This window comes from Phyllostomus hastatus, unplaced genomic scaffold (assembly GCF_019186645.2).
Source record: "Phyllostomus hastatus isolate PE091 unplaced genomic scaffold, TTU_PhHast_1.1 phas_scaffold_12, whole genome shotgun sequence".
NCBI lineage: Eukaryota > Metazoa > Chordata > Mammalia > Chiroptera > Phyllostomidae > Phyllostomus > Phyllostomus hastatus.
Window position 1 is genome coordinate 2,941,268 of NW_025334007.1, and position 16,289 is coordinate 2,957,556.

At 43.4% G+C, this 16,289-nt stretch overlaps 1 protein-coding gene across 7 annotated transcripts in view; it reads left to right on the forward strand.

Moving 5' to 3' along the window:
* DMD (dystrophin) overlaps positions 1-16,289 on the forward strand; it is a 1,939,942-nt gene that overhangs the window by 1,855,423 nt on the left and 68,230 nt on the right. For all 7 annotated transcript variants that reach the window (XM_045855895.1, XM_045855896.1, XM_045855898.1 and 4 more), the window contains one exon: positions 925-1,082. In XM_045855895.1, coding sequence (XP_045711851.1) covers positions 925-1,082 — 158 coding nt within the window. The remainder of the gene's footprint in view (positions 1-924; positions 1,083-16,289) is intronic.

The following is a 16,289-nucleotide window of genomic DNA, read 5'->3' on the forward strand; positions in this document are numbered from 1 at the left end:
GACAGTCACCTAGCAAACAAACCAGTAACAATATAAAGGGGTAGGAGCTGATTACAAATCTGTACAGCATCCTGTGGGGAAAACAAAGAAGAAACTCAATGATCTTACAGCTTCATAAAAAAGTCCCAATTTGGGGACATTTTTGAATCTCTGATGTCCAAAAGAAGGTGGTGCTTTAGGCTACTTATGTGGTTCCTAATGCTCAAATGGTTATTTTATTATAGTAGTTATGTTCTATATATAAAATATTTTCCAAAGGATTGTGTTCTGGCTTAGGAAAAATTCAGGCATCAGGATTGTATATAAACTCATTTCCTGAGAGGTATAATTCATCCATAAAAAGTACTAAATGTCTAGATTAACACACAGTAGAAGTACCATATTTTGCTGTGTATACTGTGCACTTTCCTGGCCCAAATTTTGGAGAGAAAAATAAGGATGCGCATTATACATGGGTAGTACCTGAAATACCTTCCATCTGTTCTTGGGTTTTGTAATTATTTGTTACAAAAATTTCTTGTTCCATAATATGTTCAAAAATAAATGCTAAAATTCATTTGTAAAACAAAAAAAAACAACTATCTAAATATAAATAAATAATTGAATTAAAACAGCTCTGGCAGGTTGTTAAACCACACATTGATGTTTCTTTCCCTCTCTTCCTCCCTCCCTCCCTCCCTCCCTCTCTGTCTAAAAATAAATAAAATCTGTAAAAAAAATTAAAATGAAAGATTTTTTTTTCCTGAAAGTTTGGGCCAAAAAGGTGGGTGTGCTTTATACATCGCAAAATACGGTAACTGCTCTCTGTGGGAATATTGGCTATTCTTGACGATTGGTACTGGAATTGAGTTGGCCGTTAGGTTCTGCTAGCCTCTACTTCATGCTGCTAGTTTAATTGTTGCAATTCTCTTCTTCCTTTGGTAGACCTTTTCAAGCAGGTGGCAAGTTCAACAGGATTTTGTGACCAGCGCCGGCTGGGCCTCCTCCTGCATGATTCCATCCAAATCCCCAGACAGTTGGGTGAAGTGGCCTCCTTTGGGGGCAGTAACATTGAGCCGAGTGTCAGAAGCTGCTTCCAATTTGTAAGTTATTCACCTTCTTCAGTAACTATTTTTCTTCAGTAACTACTTACTGTTTTGTATTATAGAAATGAATTTTTGAAACGCACAGCTTTCGTTTCTCACATAGCTCTTCTGCAGGCAAGTAGGTAGCTAGGGGTTTTTTGATATTTGGAACCTCTTTAGGTAATGGCTTCTGGAACTCTGGGTTTGTGGCAGTGGACAGGACAGCACAGAGGAAGGAAAGGAAATCTCCATCTGCAGCTGGGACCCCCTGGGTACTATGGTGCTGCAGGGGAAGGGAGTCTGCAGTGGTTCTGTGGGGCAGAGAGTAAAGCTCCAGCCATGGCAATCCTTTGTATATAAGAGAAAGACTTTTAGCCCTGGCTGGTGTGGCTTAGTAGATTGAGCACCAGCCTGCGAACCAAAGGGCCACCAGTTCGATTCCCAGTCAGGGCACATGCCTGGGTTGTGAGCCAGGTCCCCAGTAGGGGGCACACAAGAGGCAACCACATATTGATGTTTCTCTCCCTCCCTCTCCTTCCCTTCCTCTCTCTTTAAAAATAAATAAATAAAATCTTCGAGGAAGACAAAGGAAAAAAAAAGAAAGACTTTTATATGCAAGTCTCTTTTATTTTTTACCAACACTATTATTATAGCCTCCTTTCAATGGTTGTTGGTAAAGAGCCATTGACACAGCTTTATCATCTTTTTAAAAGTTCTCCTTTTGTATCTTTGATATTCCAAACCTTCCCGTAGTCTTATCATAAGGTCGGAGGTTTGTACCCTCTGCTAATGCCCATCACTAGCTCAATACCATCTTAGCCATTCCCTTTCTGACCCCGCCCCCTGGCCTTGTCCACACCGAAATCGGTGTTCCCAGAAACACCCTCTTCTTCCAAATGCCTGCTACACATTTAGGTTGTTTCTATTTTCTGAAAAGGTGGGTAACGCTGCACTGAATATCTTCAACCAGTTAGCCCTATTCTTTGATTGAAGTTATTTCCTTAGGACGAGTTCTCAGGGCTGGGATTACCAGTCTAAGTGATAGAAAGAGTTTGGTGCCTCTCGTCAAAAGTTGTTTCTATTTGTAAGGCCACCAGCACCGAAGGAGTGAGGTATTTGTACTATCACATTATTCAGAGTGCTCTTGCGGCTTTTTTTTTTTTTTTTTAATGCTGAGACCTGTTTTTCAGATATGGAGTTTCTCAATCCATTCTAATCCCATTACCATTAGAACTAGAGATAACTGGGTTATACCTGCTGTCTTTGACCACAGACTAGGATAAAACCATAGAAGGCCTTGTGGGCAGAACATTGTGAATGTTTAGGTGTTTAGAGCAGTGTGAGCGTTCATTCAATAGTGAGCGGGCAAATGGACTGAATGCACACGGAGTGAGCGCACTCCTGTAGAGGTGGATATACTATTTGGATTGTTTCGCCAAAATTGTGGCAGAGTAACTGTAAATGCAAAATACACGTGGAGAAGAAATCAGTGCATTTTTTAACCGTATACTCACATCTCCCCAAATGTGAACAGACTGTCACTACCTCTAGATTTCTCTTGCATGCTGCTGCATTAATACTTCCGCTTCAAATGCAGGCACAAATAACTTCCACACAGTGAACACTAATCACCACAAGTAATCCAGATTCATCTTGGTGTTTTGTTTTTTTTTACAAGCCAATTATGAAACAACTTGAGACGATGCGAGTTGTGTTTTTCCTAAGTGTTTTTTCTTTAGTCGTTTCAGTTACTTTTTCAGTTCTAGGTGTGAAACTCACAGGCTCGATCATTTGTGTGTATGTGTACACAGTCGTTACGCGTTGTGACTTGGGTGGAGAGGGAGTGTCAGAAAACAAACCTGCCAAGAGCCATCTGTTCAGAGACAGTTCCTGCTGCAGAGTGAGCTGGGCTGGCTTCAGGGACACCGGAGCCATTGTCCTGTCTCCCCACCGTGCCGCCTGTGCTACTGCCGCCACCACCAGGCAGCCACTGCCACCCTCGCTGCAGACTCTGGGTCTCGGTGTCCGTCCGTCTGTCTGTCTGTCTCTCTCTCTTTTTTTAATTGAAATGTACGGGGTCCGGCAGAAGTAACGCCCACCTGAGCGTGGTTGGTAGGGTAAAATAATATGGGTGTAATAATGTATACTTTTAATTTGAACATTTCACCTGAAATGTCCTATGGTGTGCTGGAGTTTGATATTTTTATGTTACAGAATCATATGTCTATGATTTTGTAGTAAAAGGTTTTGTCACAAAAGAGGGGCATTATTTGCGCCAGACCCAGTACTCGACATATAACACTATAAATTTAAGGTGAACAGCGGGTCCGTAAACAATGTTTCATTCAACCCTGTTTCCTTTTAACATGGATAAGATGCCACAGGAACTGAACTCTCGTTTATGTCAGTTAGCCTACGGTAAAACTGATTTCACCATAAGTCATGTTGCTTAAAGTCACAGAGCTTATCGATGATGTTAACTGAGGACTTCCCATACATCACATTGATTTGATACATTTATATATTATGATTGCTGTTGTAGCAACAGTTATTACTTCCCTCATGCCATATATTTATCTTTCTTTTGTGGTAGGAATAAGTAAGATCTAGTCTCTGGCTGCTAATGTGGTTGAAGGGGCCGCTGAACAGAAGCGGCGCTTTCCCCAGCCCCCCCCCAAAGTCCTGTCCCCTTATGAGGAGCCCACTGTGGCCCAGGTTTGCCCATTGCATCCTCTTGCTGGATGTCCGCCTTCTTCCCTAAGCTCACGTCTCTGGTTTCCATCCACCCCTGTCTCTGTACTAGCAGCGCTGTCTTCTCAGTGTCCAGACTTTGAACTCAGTCCGCCCGCTCATACTTACTGAACGTGTCCTGGCCAGCCAGTCTCCAAGCTCCTGGGAATGTCTTTTGTGAGCCTGGGGGGCGTCAGTCAAGATAGTTATGGTGGTACCAGGTGGTTTTTATTTCCTTCTCGCTACTATTTCACATTTTCTGAATTTTCTCCTTTGAACACGTGGAATTAGAAAGAAATTAGGAAAGTGCTAGGGTTTTTTTGGGGGGCGGGGGTTTGTTGTTTGTTTTTTTTTGAGGGCAAGAAACATCTTTGGCTTGATTCCCTTTCATTGCACTCTTACACTGGTTTCAGGCCTTCTTGTCACAAAGCTGCTCTCTGCACCCTGGTCCCGACTTCCATTGGCCTTGGTGCTCCTTAAACGCTGGTTTTACAGAACTGTATTCATTGTATCACACCATCCCTAGAACTCAGTTGCTTGCCATTGACCACGGAATAAATCCTGTCTTCTCCACCTCTCAGACCTTTTGTAATCTATTTCTATAACTGCCCACGGTTTGCTTTCACTGCCATGAAAGACCGACCCCTACCCCTTGCACCCACCACGCTTATAAATAATTTCGTGACTATTGCTACTGATGATACTACTTTCCCCTGGCTCACTTGAACTCTCTCAATCCTTACCAACCCTGTGAGGAGAATAGAAAAAGAAGGGCTTGGGGTTGTTGTTGTTGTTGTTGAAGTAAATGAACAGTTTACCTTTGCCGCTAAAATGGCTCAGCTGGGGGAAGAGTGCTGGTCAGTCCAGAGTGCCCACCCCACCCCGGCTCTGCACCTCATCCCCAAATACGCACTGTTTGATACTCTAGCTGACCCTTGGATAATGTGTTTGAACTGCATGGGTCCACTGAAATGTGGACTTTTTTTTTCAATGCCTAACGTAAGTGCATTTACTTTTTCTTATGATTTTCTTCATAACATTTTCTTTTCTCTAGCTGACTGTAGTACCATACAACATAGAATAAATCTAACATACAAAATCTGTTCAGTCAGCTCTTTATGTTATTGGCAAGGCTTCCGGTCAACAGTATAGCTATTAGTGGTTATGCTTTGGAGGCGTCAAATGTTACGCTCCTGCATGGGGAGCTGGTGCCCCTAAACCCCGTGTTGTTCAAGGGCAAACTGGATGTTCCCAGCAGAACTTTGTGCACGTTTTGTATGTGCAGAGCTGGCTGAGGTTTGTGGTACTTCGATATGGGGATCCTCTCAACTTTATAGTGATTTGCAGTCAGGTTAAACAGCTCCGTGGTGAATGCTTTCTTCAGAATTGACATCGCGGCCGGGAGTGCTTCTCCTCAGCCAGGTGCTCTGGCGCTCCCTTTGCCTTTCGCTGTGCTGTGTGCACATGCCTGAAATGTGATGTTTTCTGTAGGGAACGATAACAGGCGTGAAAACGTCCCCTGCCCTTTGAAGTGTAAGACCTTGCGAATGGGACCCAGCTGGTTCCTTCAGCAAGCTTGTGCTCCAAGGCAGATGTTTCTAGCACCCTAAGGAACCGCCAGTACAGTACTTGTTTCTTGTTCAAATGCATCATCCGCAGCCTTGCAGGAGAAGCCGACTTCAGACTCTAGTCTGTTTTTTCCCTTGGTTTTCTTGTCACCAGCTGGAAAACTGACTTCTTTTCAAGTTGGTGCTGTTGGAAAGGGGTTAGTTTCTGATTCATACCAAGGGCCTGGCAGGGACAGGAAGTCACGTGCCAGACTTGCTGGACGGTGTTTGGAAGGTTTCCTCATCCCATAACCCTCCCTTCTGGTGACGGGTGGTGCTGATGGTTGCGCAGTAATCTGAATGTTTTTCATGCCACTGAACTGCCCACTTAAGAATGGTTTAAAAAATAAAAATAAATAAACAAAGATTTAAAATAAAGAATGATTACAACAGTAAATTTTATGGTATGTGTATTTTACCATTGTCAAAAAATTGGGGAAAATATCCCCCCCAAATTTTTTTAAATTTTATTTTAATTGTTGTTCGAGTGCAGTTTTCTATCTTGTACTCACATCCCAGCCCCCCCACCTAGCCCTCCCCACCTCGCTCCCATTACCCCCCCCCTAGATTTTGTCCATGTGTCCTTTATACTTGTTCCTGCAAACCCTTCCCCCTTTCCCCTGAAATTCCCTCCCCTCTCCCCTCTGGTCACTGCCCAATTTTTTTTTTTAAAGAGAGGAAAAGACATCCTTCTCAAATACATATAAAATGTTTTGCCTATTTTAAAATCAGTGTAAGTTCTTCCAGAAATTATTCATTAAGCCAGAGATGCAGTCAGATCTGTGGGTAGTGAAAAGGAAAACTTACTAGAAATTTATGGATTGGACAGTGGTCTGTTCACTGATATTAAATGAGGCACCAGGGTGCGTCTCCGCATTAGAGCATACTGCAGCCAATGCATTTACCGGGAAAATCCGCTCTTTTGGGCAGCAGGAGAAGTAAAGTGTTTGAAACCACTTTGTTTTGGAAATACAGATTCATTGAATGTACCCTCGGCTGTTCCTCTCCCATGTTCCATGGAAACGTCTCTGTTGATGGAGCAGATGGACCCTGTGACCTCAGTCAGGCCAGGCCTGCCCCTGGCAATGAGTCGCACAGAGCACGTGAAGCAACCCTGCAGATTGTCCACATCTCTCCTCTTTCACATGCAAAAACCGAAGCCTAGAGCCGTAGACTGAATATATTTCACATCCTGCAACTCTGTGATGGCAGAACTAGACATCAGGCCCAAGTTCCCTACGTTCCGGGCCAGTGTTTCCTTCTGCTAAACCATCCGAGTAGAAACGGGGGGCTTTGACCGGTTCCAAATGCTACACTGAACCAAGGAAGTTTCATGCAATCCCATACATGGATGTTAGGCCCTAAGAGGATGAGGTGCATAAATGAACTGCCCTACCCCAGCACACTGAAACACACAAACACCTCTCCCATGCTCTTGACTTCAAATACTCGAATCCCAATGGCAAGTGTGTTGCCTACCTTCAAATGAAACCAAATAATATTTCCATTGAAGTGAGAAATGTAACACTTTTCAGTGACTCTGGGAAGAGTGATATATCTGAAAATGAGTATGGGGCAGTGTCCCCTCCCCGTGGTAGTCTTGGTTGTGTTCTCTTCTGTAAACATTTTAAGGGCTTTATTGTTTAGATACAATCGAGATGCCAACTTCCCATTAAATATGCTTCCACTACAAGAGCTTGGGTGTCAAAATCTGTTTATTTTACATCTGTTTCTGCCTCCTGTCGTATTCATGCATCAAAATGAGTAAGTTGCTTTTTCATCTGTTTTCTGAATCTTCATATTCATATGACCAAAATAAATATCATCTACACACAGTCGCTACAATACAGAATGATACAGAGATGAGAATAAATTCCAGTCTCAACTACTGAGAACAAGTATATACAACCGTGCCCCTCCTTATCCACAGGCATACATTCCAAGTCCCCCAGTGGGTGCCTGAAACCACAGAGAGTGCCAAACCCTACTACGCTGTGTTTTATTATATACATACACAGCTATGATAAAGTATAATGTGTACATTAGGCACAGTAAAAGACTAACAATGGAAACTAATAATAAAATAGAACCATTATAACAATAACATAAGAATGAGTCAAACACAAGCACTGTGATAATGCAACAGTGGATCTGATAAGCAAGATGGCTACTGAGTGGCTGATGGGTAGGAAGCGTGTATACAGCATTGACACACGGGACGAGGAATGATTCACGTCCAGGAAGGGATGGCATGAGATTTTGGTGCACGACTTAAAACTTAGGAATTATGTCTGAAATTTTTCATGTAATATTTTTGGACTGCAGGTAACTGAAACCGCAGCAAGTGAAACTGTGGGTGAGGGGGACTACTGTATCTGTGTGTCATCTATATAAATAAGAAATCATTCTGGAATACCTGGGGTAGTGAGTGGCAGAGTGGTCAAGTGCATAGGCCCTGGAACCAGCTTCCTGGGTTCAAATCTCAGCTCTGGTACTTGCTGGGTTTACAACCATGGGTGTGTTTCTTTGGGTTAAATAGCCAATAGAGACAGCACTTAAAGTTGCTGTGGGCACATACACTGTAGTGCCCGAGAGTTGGCTGTGGTTATCTAAAGGGCATTGTAACACGAGAACGTTACTCAGCAGCAAGTGGGGAGCCCTGCTCCCTGCCACACCCTCTAGGCAAAATTCCAGAGGCAAAGGTTTGCTGATAACAGAAAGGAGTCTTTACTCAAAAGCTACACAATTTTGGAATAACAGTTTTCTACATGCATTAGTCATTTAAGCCTGTCAATCGAGGCTAAAATCTTTAACTCTTTAATTACAGCTTTAAACACTTAAGCCTATCAATGAGCTCCTAAGTCTTTAACTCTTTAGTTACATTTTAATCATTTACCCCTATCCATTAATGCAAACTCTTTAACACCTGAGTTCCCTTGTCATTCCCCCTGATAGTTTTCAGTTATCTCATTTCTATAGGATTAGTTTACACACTAAAACAACATAAGATAAAAAAGCTACACAGTTCTGGAAGAATGGCAGGCTTCTGCCTCAGAGCCTGTCCCCTGTAGAACACCCAACAAAGGATCACCCTGCCACCTTCTGCCAGGCCTCCCAATCCTAGGCTGCTGGCAGAGTTCCTTCTCCCATCCAAAATACTGTCCTTTGGGACATCAGACAGCTGCACCACGATCATCCAGGTAGCTCGAGGAAGAGAGCCCAAGAGCCAGTCTCTGCCCTCCTTTTATTTTAAATCTCCTGGCCCATAATTCCGTGCACTCCTAAGGTGGTCAGCTTCTCAGCCAATGTAGTCATACACTGTTTGCCGTTGCCTGGGGCAACCTCTGCCTGCAACCCCCTTTCCTCCCCTCCCCAGCGATCTGATCAGATCTCTGTATTAAGAATATCCTGCCCAGGTTAACGATTCCTTCTGTGTATAACCAAGCATCTGTAGATTACAATTTAGAGAGTCGAGATTGTGTTTTCCCTACAAGTGTTAAAAATACCTTGCCAGGACACTTAACCACTCTGACACTATTCCCCATGACAATGGATCACATTTTCCATTTTCCCTCCTTAAAGTGACTCCCCCAAATTCCGCTTTCATTAGGTTTTCTTTGGCTTTTTGATCTGTGATCAGAATATGATTCCTCTAGTTCCATAGATGTCCTTCCACCCCTTTTGACTGATGGCTACTCATTAGGAAGTATGATACTAGTGAGTTACTGCAATTTAATATTCATATTCAGGTTGTCTCACCAAGCTCCTCCCTGGCCTGCTTACGCACAGTTCGTTAGAATTCCTGCCCATTTTCAGGGAGATCTTTCATTAGAGTATTATCAGCATTGTCGGGAGTTGACTACTGGTTTTCGGTTGCTGGGGATTTTTTGAAAAATTACAAGTTATGGTGAGTTTAACCCCATAATAACTTCATTTAGTGTGCTTTGTGTGGTTACCCCGTCAAGGTAGAGGGGTAGATCATTGTCTTCATCAGGCTTTTGAAATAGGGCTTGGTTGTGGTTGAAAGCTGTTGCAGTTGTGTGCTTACTGCTACGGAGAAGCACACGCCGTTCTGTTTTCCCTCCTCTGTCTTCCCAAGTTGTACTTCATTCATCATGACGGCCGAGTTTTCCTCCTTCCTTCCTTCCTTCCCCCCTTTCCTACGAAAGTTGAGGCAGAGATCCTGATGAAAAACAGTTGTTTTGAGAGCCATCCCTAGTTGGGAGACTGTTTGAGATGCCCTCTCATCGGTTCACCATTAACCCAATATATGTAGAAACTTACCCAAAATTAGCTCATGGAAACAAGGAACTTTCAGTGCAACATTTCCCGTGTTCCTTTTTTCCACCTTTTCTGCTGGTTTATGAATTGGAGTTTTTAAAAATTATTTAAGATTAAGGAAAATACAAAACTTCTCCCCGGAAGAAACAGATAAACAGATAAACCTTATCTGTTTATCCAGGTCCTTAGGGTGTCTTAATTCTCTAATCTAGAAGTTAGAGGGTGTTTTTTGTTGTTGTTTAGGTTTTCTTTTGGCATTGGATGAAATATTTGAAAATTGTTTTCTATCTTGCTTTGTTTTTGAAGCTACCAAAAAAAAGAGAGAGAGAGAGAAACATGCTTTACAATGTATTCTGGTGTTCACTTCTGTGAGTTTAGACAAATGCAAATAATTGTGTCACCACCACTACAATCAAGACACAGAACATTTCCACTGCCACTGAAATTACAGACTCACTCGCTTTGTCTTCATCCTGCCTGCTCCCCATCTCGGGAAGTGACTACTCTGTTTTCTGTGCCTGTAATCTTGCTTTCTCCTCAACCGGATTTTAAATGATTACAGGGGGCCGTAGTGGCAGAGTCAGTGGTCCTGACTGTGCCTCAGCATCCTGTCCTCACTCATACTTGAGGAAGTATGACACCCACAGACAGGTCTACGTGCTTCACCTGTATATGTGCAACTGGCCTATGAAATAAGCACTCTTTAGCAGAAATTAAAGACGTTGAGAATATTTATGGATCTGCATAAATTTAAAAATTGCGCTAGTGTTTCCTGGAGCCACAGTGTTAATTAATTGGTTTATTAGTGAGGAGTGGAGAGGCCTAACTAAGGTCAAGACAGCCGTCCTTGAACATGTAAATGAGGAGTGGATAATCACCCGGTGTTAGTGTTTGGGCTGATTTTATCTCTAATGGGGGATTGCGAATCCTGATGAATATGTAGATCAGTGACTGCTGGCCTCCCACTTGTTCCGTTATCTTCAGAACTCAAAAGACTTGATTTCTACCCAAGACTGCAGTTATGGGAAGCCTTCCACTACTTGTCTCAGGGATACAGCTCTTGACCTTTTGGTCCTTTTTGGAAACAAGAAAAATTTCTGTGATTGTGGGCATCCTCTAACTCACTTTGATGGCTGGAAATCCACAGTTAGATGTCTGGGAAAAGCACTTCGAAGCCCAGGATACAAGGGGATGCTTCAAGAACAATGAAGCTAAGCGAACAAATGGAGGAAATCAGTGTGGTGGTAGCTTTGTGTTTTCTGAGGAGTTAGTTGTTCACACTGTATATCGTTGATATGAATGCCATTTCCCCAGCCCCTGTCACAGAGATTAAAGTCACGCTTGCCCTCCCCCGAGAAGGGGTGATTTGGAAGAAACAATGCTTTCAACCAATGTTTGATTGTGGACAAACTTCAACCGTGAATTAGAATAGAAAGGGTAGTATAATCCACACCCATATGGCTTGTGAGTCTGTACATCCCTGGTTAGTGCTTTGCCTCATTTACATTTCCTTCCCGTCCTCCCCACTCTCTGTGTATGTCCGTGTTTGAATATACACACCCCAAATTTTCCCCTTTACCAGTTAAAAGTTAACAACATAAACCCCTAGATACTTCAAAATGCATCTTTTGTAAAAGGACTGTTTCCTCCATAACTGCAATGCTGTCTATCACCACACGCAAATCTAACATGAGCTCAGTAATATTGTTACTGGACTAAAGGCGTTCATTTGCCTGTGCGCATGCATGCAGACAGGAGTTTGCAGCCAAGAAAGGAGAGGCTGGTTTCTAAGGAAACGGGGCCATGCTCCGAGGCCCAGGTGAGCTCGCGCTCACAGACCTGGCTCTCCGATGTCTTCCGGGGGGTGGGTTGTACAGAGGGCAAATCATGAATCAGGGCAACTGAGGGAGGTGGGGTCGTGGGCCCTACTGATTGGCTGGGGCCTGGGCAGGGAGCAGCTGATGGTCGTGTCAGGCCGGGCACCCCGTCAGCCAGCGCGTGGTTGTGTCTGGTTTCTGGAGGGTGTCGTCCCCTAGGGTCGTCTGCTTTCAGGGGTTGAAACACACGTGAGGTCAACATGTTAGGTTTGACCAAACTCTATTTTTGTGGTCAACAGACCTGGGGTTTTCTTCTTAAGATAGTTTGACTCCGGTCCAAAGAGGTTAACGATCAAGGAAGGCAACGGAAAGACAGCAAGGAGAAAGGGTCATGTTAAAGAAATGGTTTCTGCAGGGTTACAATATTATCTAGCGTGCGGCCCACACTCACGTTCCCCCATCACCCCAAAATGTTCTTTACATCTGGCTGTTTCCTTCCAGGATCCAGTCAGGGTTTTTGCCTTGTACCTGCTGGTCATGTCTCTGAACTTGCACTTCATCTGAACATTCTCCCCGAGTATTTGGGTTTTTTTTCCCATCATGGCATTGATATTTTGGGAGAGTCCAGGCCAGTTCTGTTGAGGAAAGTCCCATATTTTGCAGTTCTCTGGTTATTTCTTTATGATTAGATTCAGGTTAAAATTTGGGGGCAAGAAGACAATGGGGGTGATATTGTACATGTACTTCCCACTGCATCACATCGGGAGGAGCAAATTAAGACTTTGTTCGTATGGTAGCAGTCAGATATAGCCATTGTGAAAGAATTCTTTTTTTTTTTTTAGTTTCTTTTTATTTACTTATTTTTTAGACAGAGGTGAAGAGAGGGAGAGAAATATCTGTGTGGTTGCCTCTAGTGCGCCCCCTACTGGGGATCTCGCCCACACCCCAGGCATGTGCCCTAACCGGGAATCAAACCTGCGACCCTTTGGTTTGGCCAGCACTCAATCCACTGAGCTACACCAGCCAGGGCAGAATTCTTTTTTCTTTGTAATTAAAAATTCATTTCTGTGGTACTTTGATACCTTATGAATATACTATTCTTCAACAGCCTTTCACCCTATTGTCTTAGTATCCACTGATGATCCTTTTCTAATTCAGTGATCATATTGACGGTTACATAGTAGCGGTTTGCTAATTCCACCGTTCTTCCTGCACTTCTTAGCAAGCAAGCTTCTGTGAAGAGGAGCTCTCACTTCTCCCCTCTTTTGTTCATTATCACCGTGGACATCCAAGGTGATTTTGAATGTGCAGAGAATGGGACTTCTGGCTGAACCACCTTTGGATTCCGTGTTTGCCATGACCTTGCTTACAGTGTCAACGTACAGAATTGACAGTCCTTTTTCCCCACAGCCGTGTAACCACATGTCCGATAAGTGCATTTCCACGTTAACCAACTCTTTTGTGGGAGTGACAAGTTGACCACATCATATAACATGAGCTGTGTGCTAATGAGGATTAAGAAACTCATAGGATTTTCTCTTTTTTTTCCTTTTAGCTACCTCAACTTATGTTGCCTTGCATCTGTCAGTTCATGTAGCTCATATATGCCATAGCACCTAACTGTAGGAGGGAGGACACGTCATGCCAAAAAAGAAGGGGAACAGGAGACGGTCAGGGGCTCTATGAGTATGCTGTTATCACAGTAGTTTCTGAAAATTCACTTGTACCTTCATATAGCTCTTAGGAGAGCAGCATAGAATTCAGTTCAAGATATAATCCCATTCTGGCTGGTGCAGCTCAGTGGATTGAGCGCCGGCCCGTGAACCAAGGGGTTGCTGGTTCGATTCCCAGTCAGGGCACGTGCCTGGGTTGCAGGCTAGGTCCCCGGTAGAGGGCACACAGGAGGCAACCACACATCGATGTTTCTCTTCCTCTCTCTTCCCTCTGTTCCCCTCTCTCTAAAAATAATAAATAAAATCTTAAAAAAATTTTTTTTAAAAGTTGTGGTTCCTATGGGACTAACTTAGCTATCAGAGCCTCTAGCACCCTCAAACAACTTAAAGATTGAAAAGATTTTGGGGATCAGCCTGTATATTCCCACAGGAAATCACTTTTGTCTTAACCTTTGTAAAACTACTTTAAGCATACATATTTTTAGGATTAAAATGACAGATAATCTTGAGCCATTTCCTTAACCCTCTTTGCGCCTTTTTTCATCTGTACCATAAACAGCTTGTCTCAAGAGTTACCTATCCCCAAGTTGCTTTGATTATTTGCTAAATGTTACAAATGGAAAAGGCAGAAAGGGAGCCGGATGAGTGAACTTACTTCAAAGCTTGGCCATTGTCAGCAGTCTTACCCGATCTTCTGCACAACAACCCTTGTAACAGAGATACGAGCCACAGAAAACAGTCTTGTGCAGATAGCACGGCCTTTCTCGTGGGGCCAGCGGTTCTCCGAACAGGAGGCGGCAGATGGGAGAGATCGTTGTGTGGGACTTCTTGTAAATCATCCCCCATGTCCCTGCGCTCTAGTCATCTTCGGTAAAAACCTAAGCCAGTCTCTTGTGTCTAGCAGGATCAAAATGCCACCTTCCATTTTATTTGTTACATGCAGGTTGCGTAGAGTTTTATAGATTTTTTTATCACTCATTTGATTTTCATGAAAATTGGGATTGTTTGGAAGAAGAGTCATTAATATTCTTTACAACTTGTTCTTGTTCATCCTTTTATGTTCATCGCTAGTGCAGACTTCTCTTTTATGTAAAATATTCCACTGATGCCCTTGGTAGATTTAGAGGTTGTTAAAGGAATTGTAACGACAGCTCAGGGAGCAGTCGGGAACTGCCTGTCCCACACCGTCTGACCCTGGCTAGTCATTCCCCTTGTAGTTTCAAACCTTTGTGTACGGGCTATAATTCATAAAACACTTTTGATCCATTTAAATTCAGCAAATCTCTCCAAACACTAGGGCTATGTACAATCGGGGCCAGAAATGTGGGACTGTCAGCTCCTAATGCCAGTACTTATTATCAATGGCAACGATATTGAAATGATTCCTTGGATTTATGAAGGGAATATTTTACTGCTGAAAACAGCAAATGAAAAGGGCCAGGGAGGAGAGATTAACCTTTGTAGAAATCTGCAGTTTGTCCCCAGTGTTTTCGAGAAGTTGACCTTCTGTCAGTAGGAATGTTTGGCAATCCTATTCATGCATCTGGATGTATTTAGTATTCATATATTTAGTTATTGCTTTTCCTCGGAATGGGCAGGAACTCTGCGAAGTAAAATGAAAACACACACACGTGCACGCACGCACACTCTTTTACTCACCAACCTGCCTTGCCTTACGTGGTATGAGTATTTGCATGATGACATAAATTTCTGCTGTTCATCCTGGAATACATTGCATAGAGTTGCCTATTGGAAAAGCAACTTAGTTTCAGATCTCGCATGATGCTTTTAGCATGTTCCCTCATGTTCCCTCGTAACTTTCACCTTGGGTTTTGTTGTTGTTTTTAGCCCTGTTTTCCTCTGTCCACAATCTCTTAACCAGGGTAGTCTTTCTCTCGAGACATCAGTAGGCGAACAGGCCTCCCGCAGCTTCTCCGTTTCCGCGTTGCAGAGGAACGCAGCCTACCTGCTCGGCCCCCTCCAGGGCCCTCAGGGAGGTCTGGTGTTTAGTTAATAGTCACGTGCTCATGTTGGTTTCTGAGTTTCAGTGAATGAACCCTGGTGATGTAAGGCACGAACGTTAGGGCAGGGGTTCTCGATCTTGGCACTACTGGCAGTTTGGCCCGGATAATTCTTGGTTGTGGGGGACCGTTCAGTGCATCGTTGAACGTTAGCAGGACCCTGGCCTCTTACCTGCTAGACCCTAGTAGCAACCCCTTCCCCAGTCGTGACAACCAAAAATGTCTCTGCACATTGTCAGATGTTCTCTGGGGTACAGAATAGTCCCTGGTCGAGAAGAGCTGCTCCAGAACGTGGCTGCTGGCCTGCAGGATTCCCTTCAGGGCCCCCAGCGTGAATTTGGCGCACTCCTGTATTTGAAGCCATTCCGATATTCTAAATACGTGCTCCAAATCTAGAAATAGACTATTGGCCCTTTGTGTATGACATCGTAGCAGACAAGCCAGACCTTTTTATTTAAACCAAAAAAAAAAAAACGATGTAAAAGTAAACTTCGAGCAGTTCAAGAATGTGTTTATTTTGGCTTCTACTCTTTAGACAACCCTTGTAAGTTTACATTTTTTTTTCACTCTTTGGGATGACTAGGCATTTTTTCATTTTAAGCTCATTTAGATATTAAATCGTTCCTGCATTCCCACCCATCGTTGAATTTGGCAAACTTTCTTTGGAGGGTATAGAAACGTAGTTCCTACCTTCAAGTAACTTACAATCTAGGGAAGATTCTCTTAAACACACAGTGTATGTGTTCATGGTAGCTAGGCTGCAGGGCTTACCAAGAGATCTTACGATCCCACTTCTCCTGTGGCCGTGAACTGATATCTAAGAGGAAAAGAACTATTCAGCTTGATCCCCTGGCAGCCATATTGGGCGTGATCCTCCGGTGCCTAAGAATGTATGGATGGCGCAACCTGGGGGAAACCCAAAAGCTATTCTGAACCCTGGCAAACCCCCTAACTCCAAACTTGCCACCTACTGTCCTTTGACATTGAATTAGGGCCTTCGGCTAGGAGTCACAGATATTGGGATTCCTTTAACTACCTTTGCACTTGTTAAGATGACATGTGTATAAAGCACCCCTTCGGTGTGCTGTCATGGAGC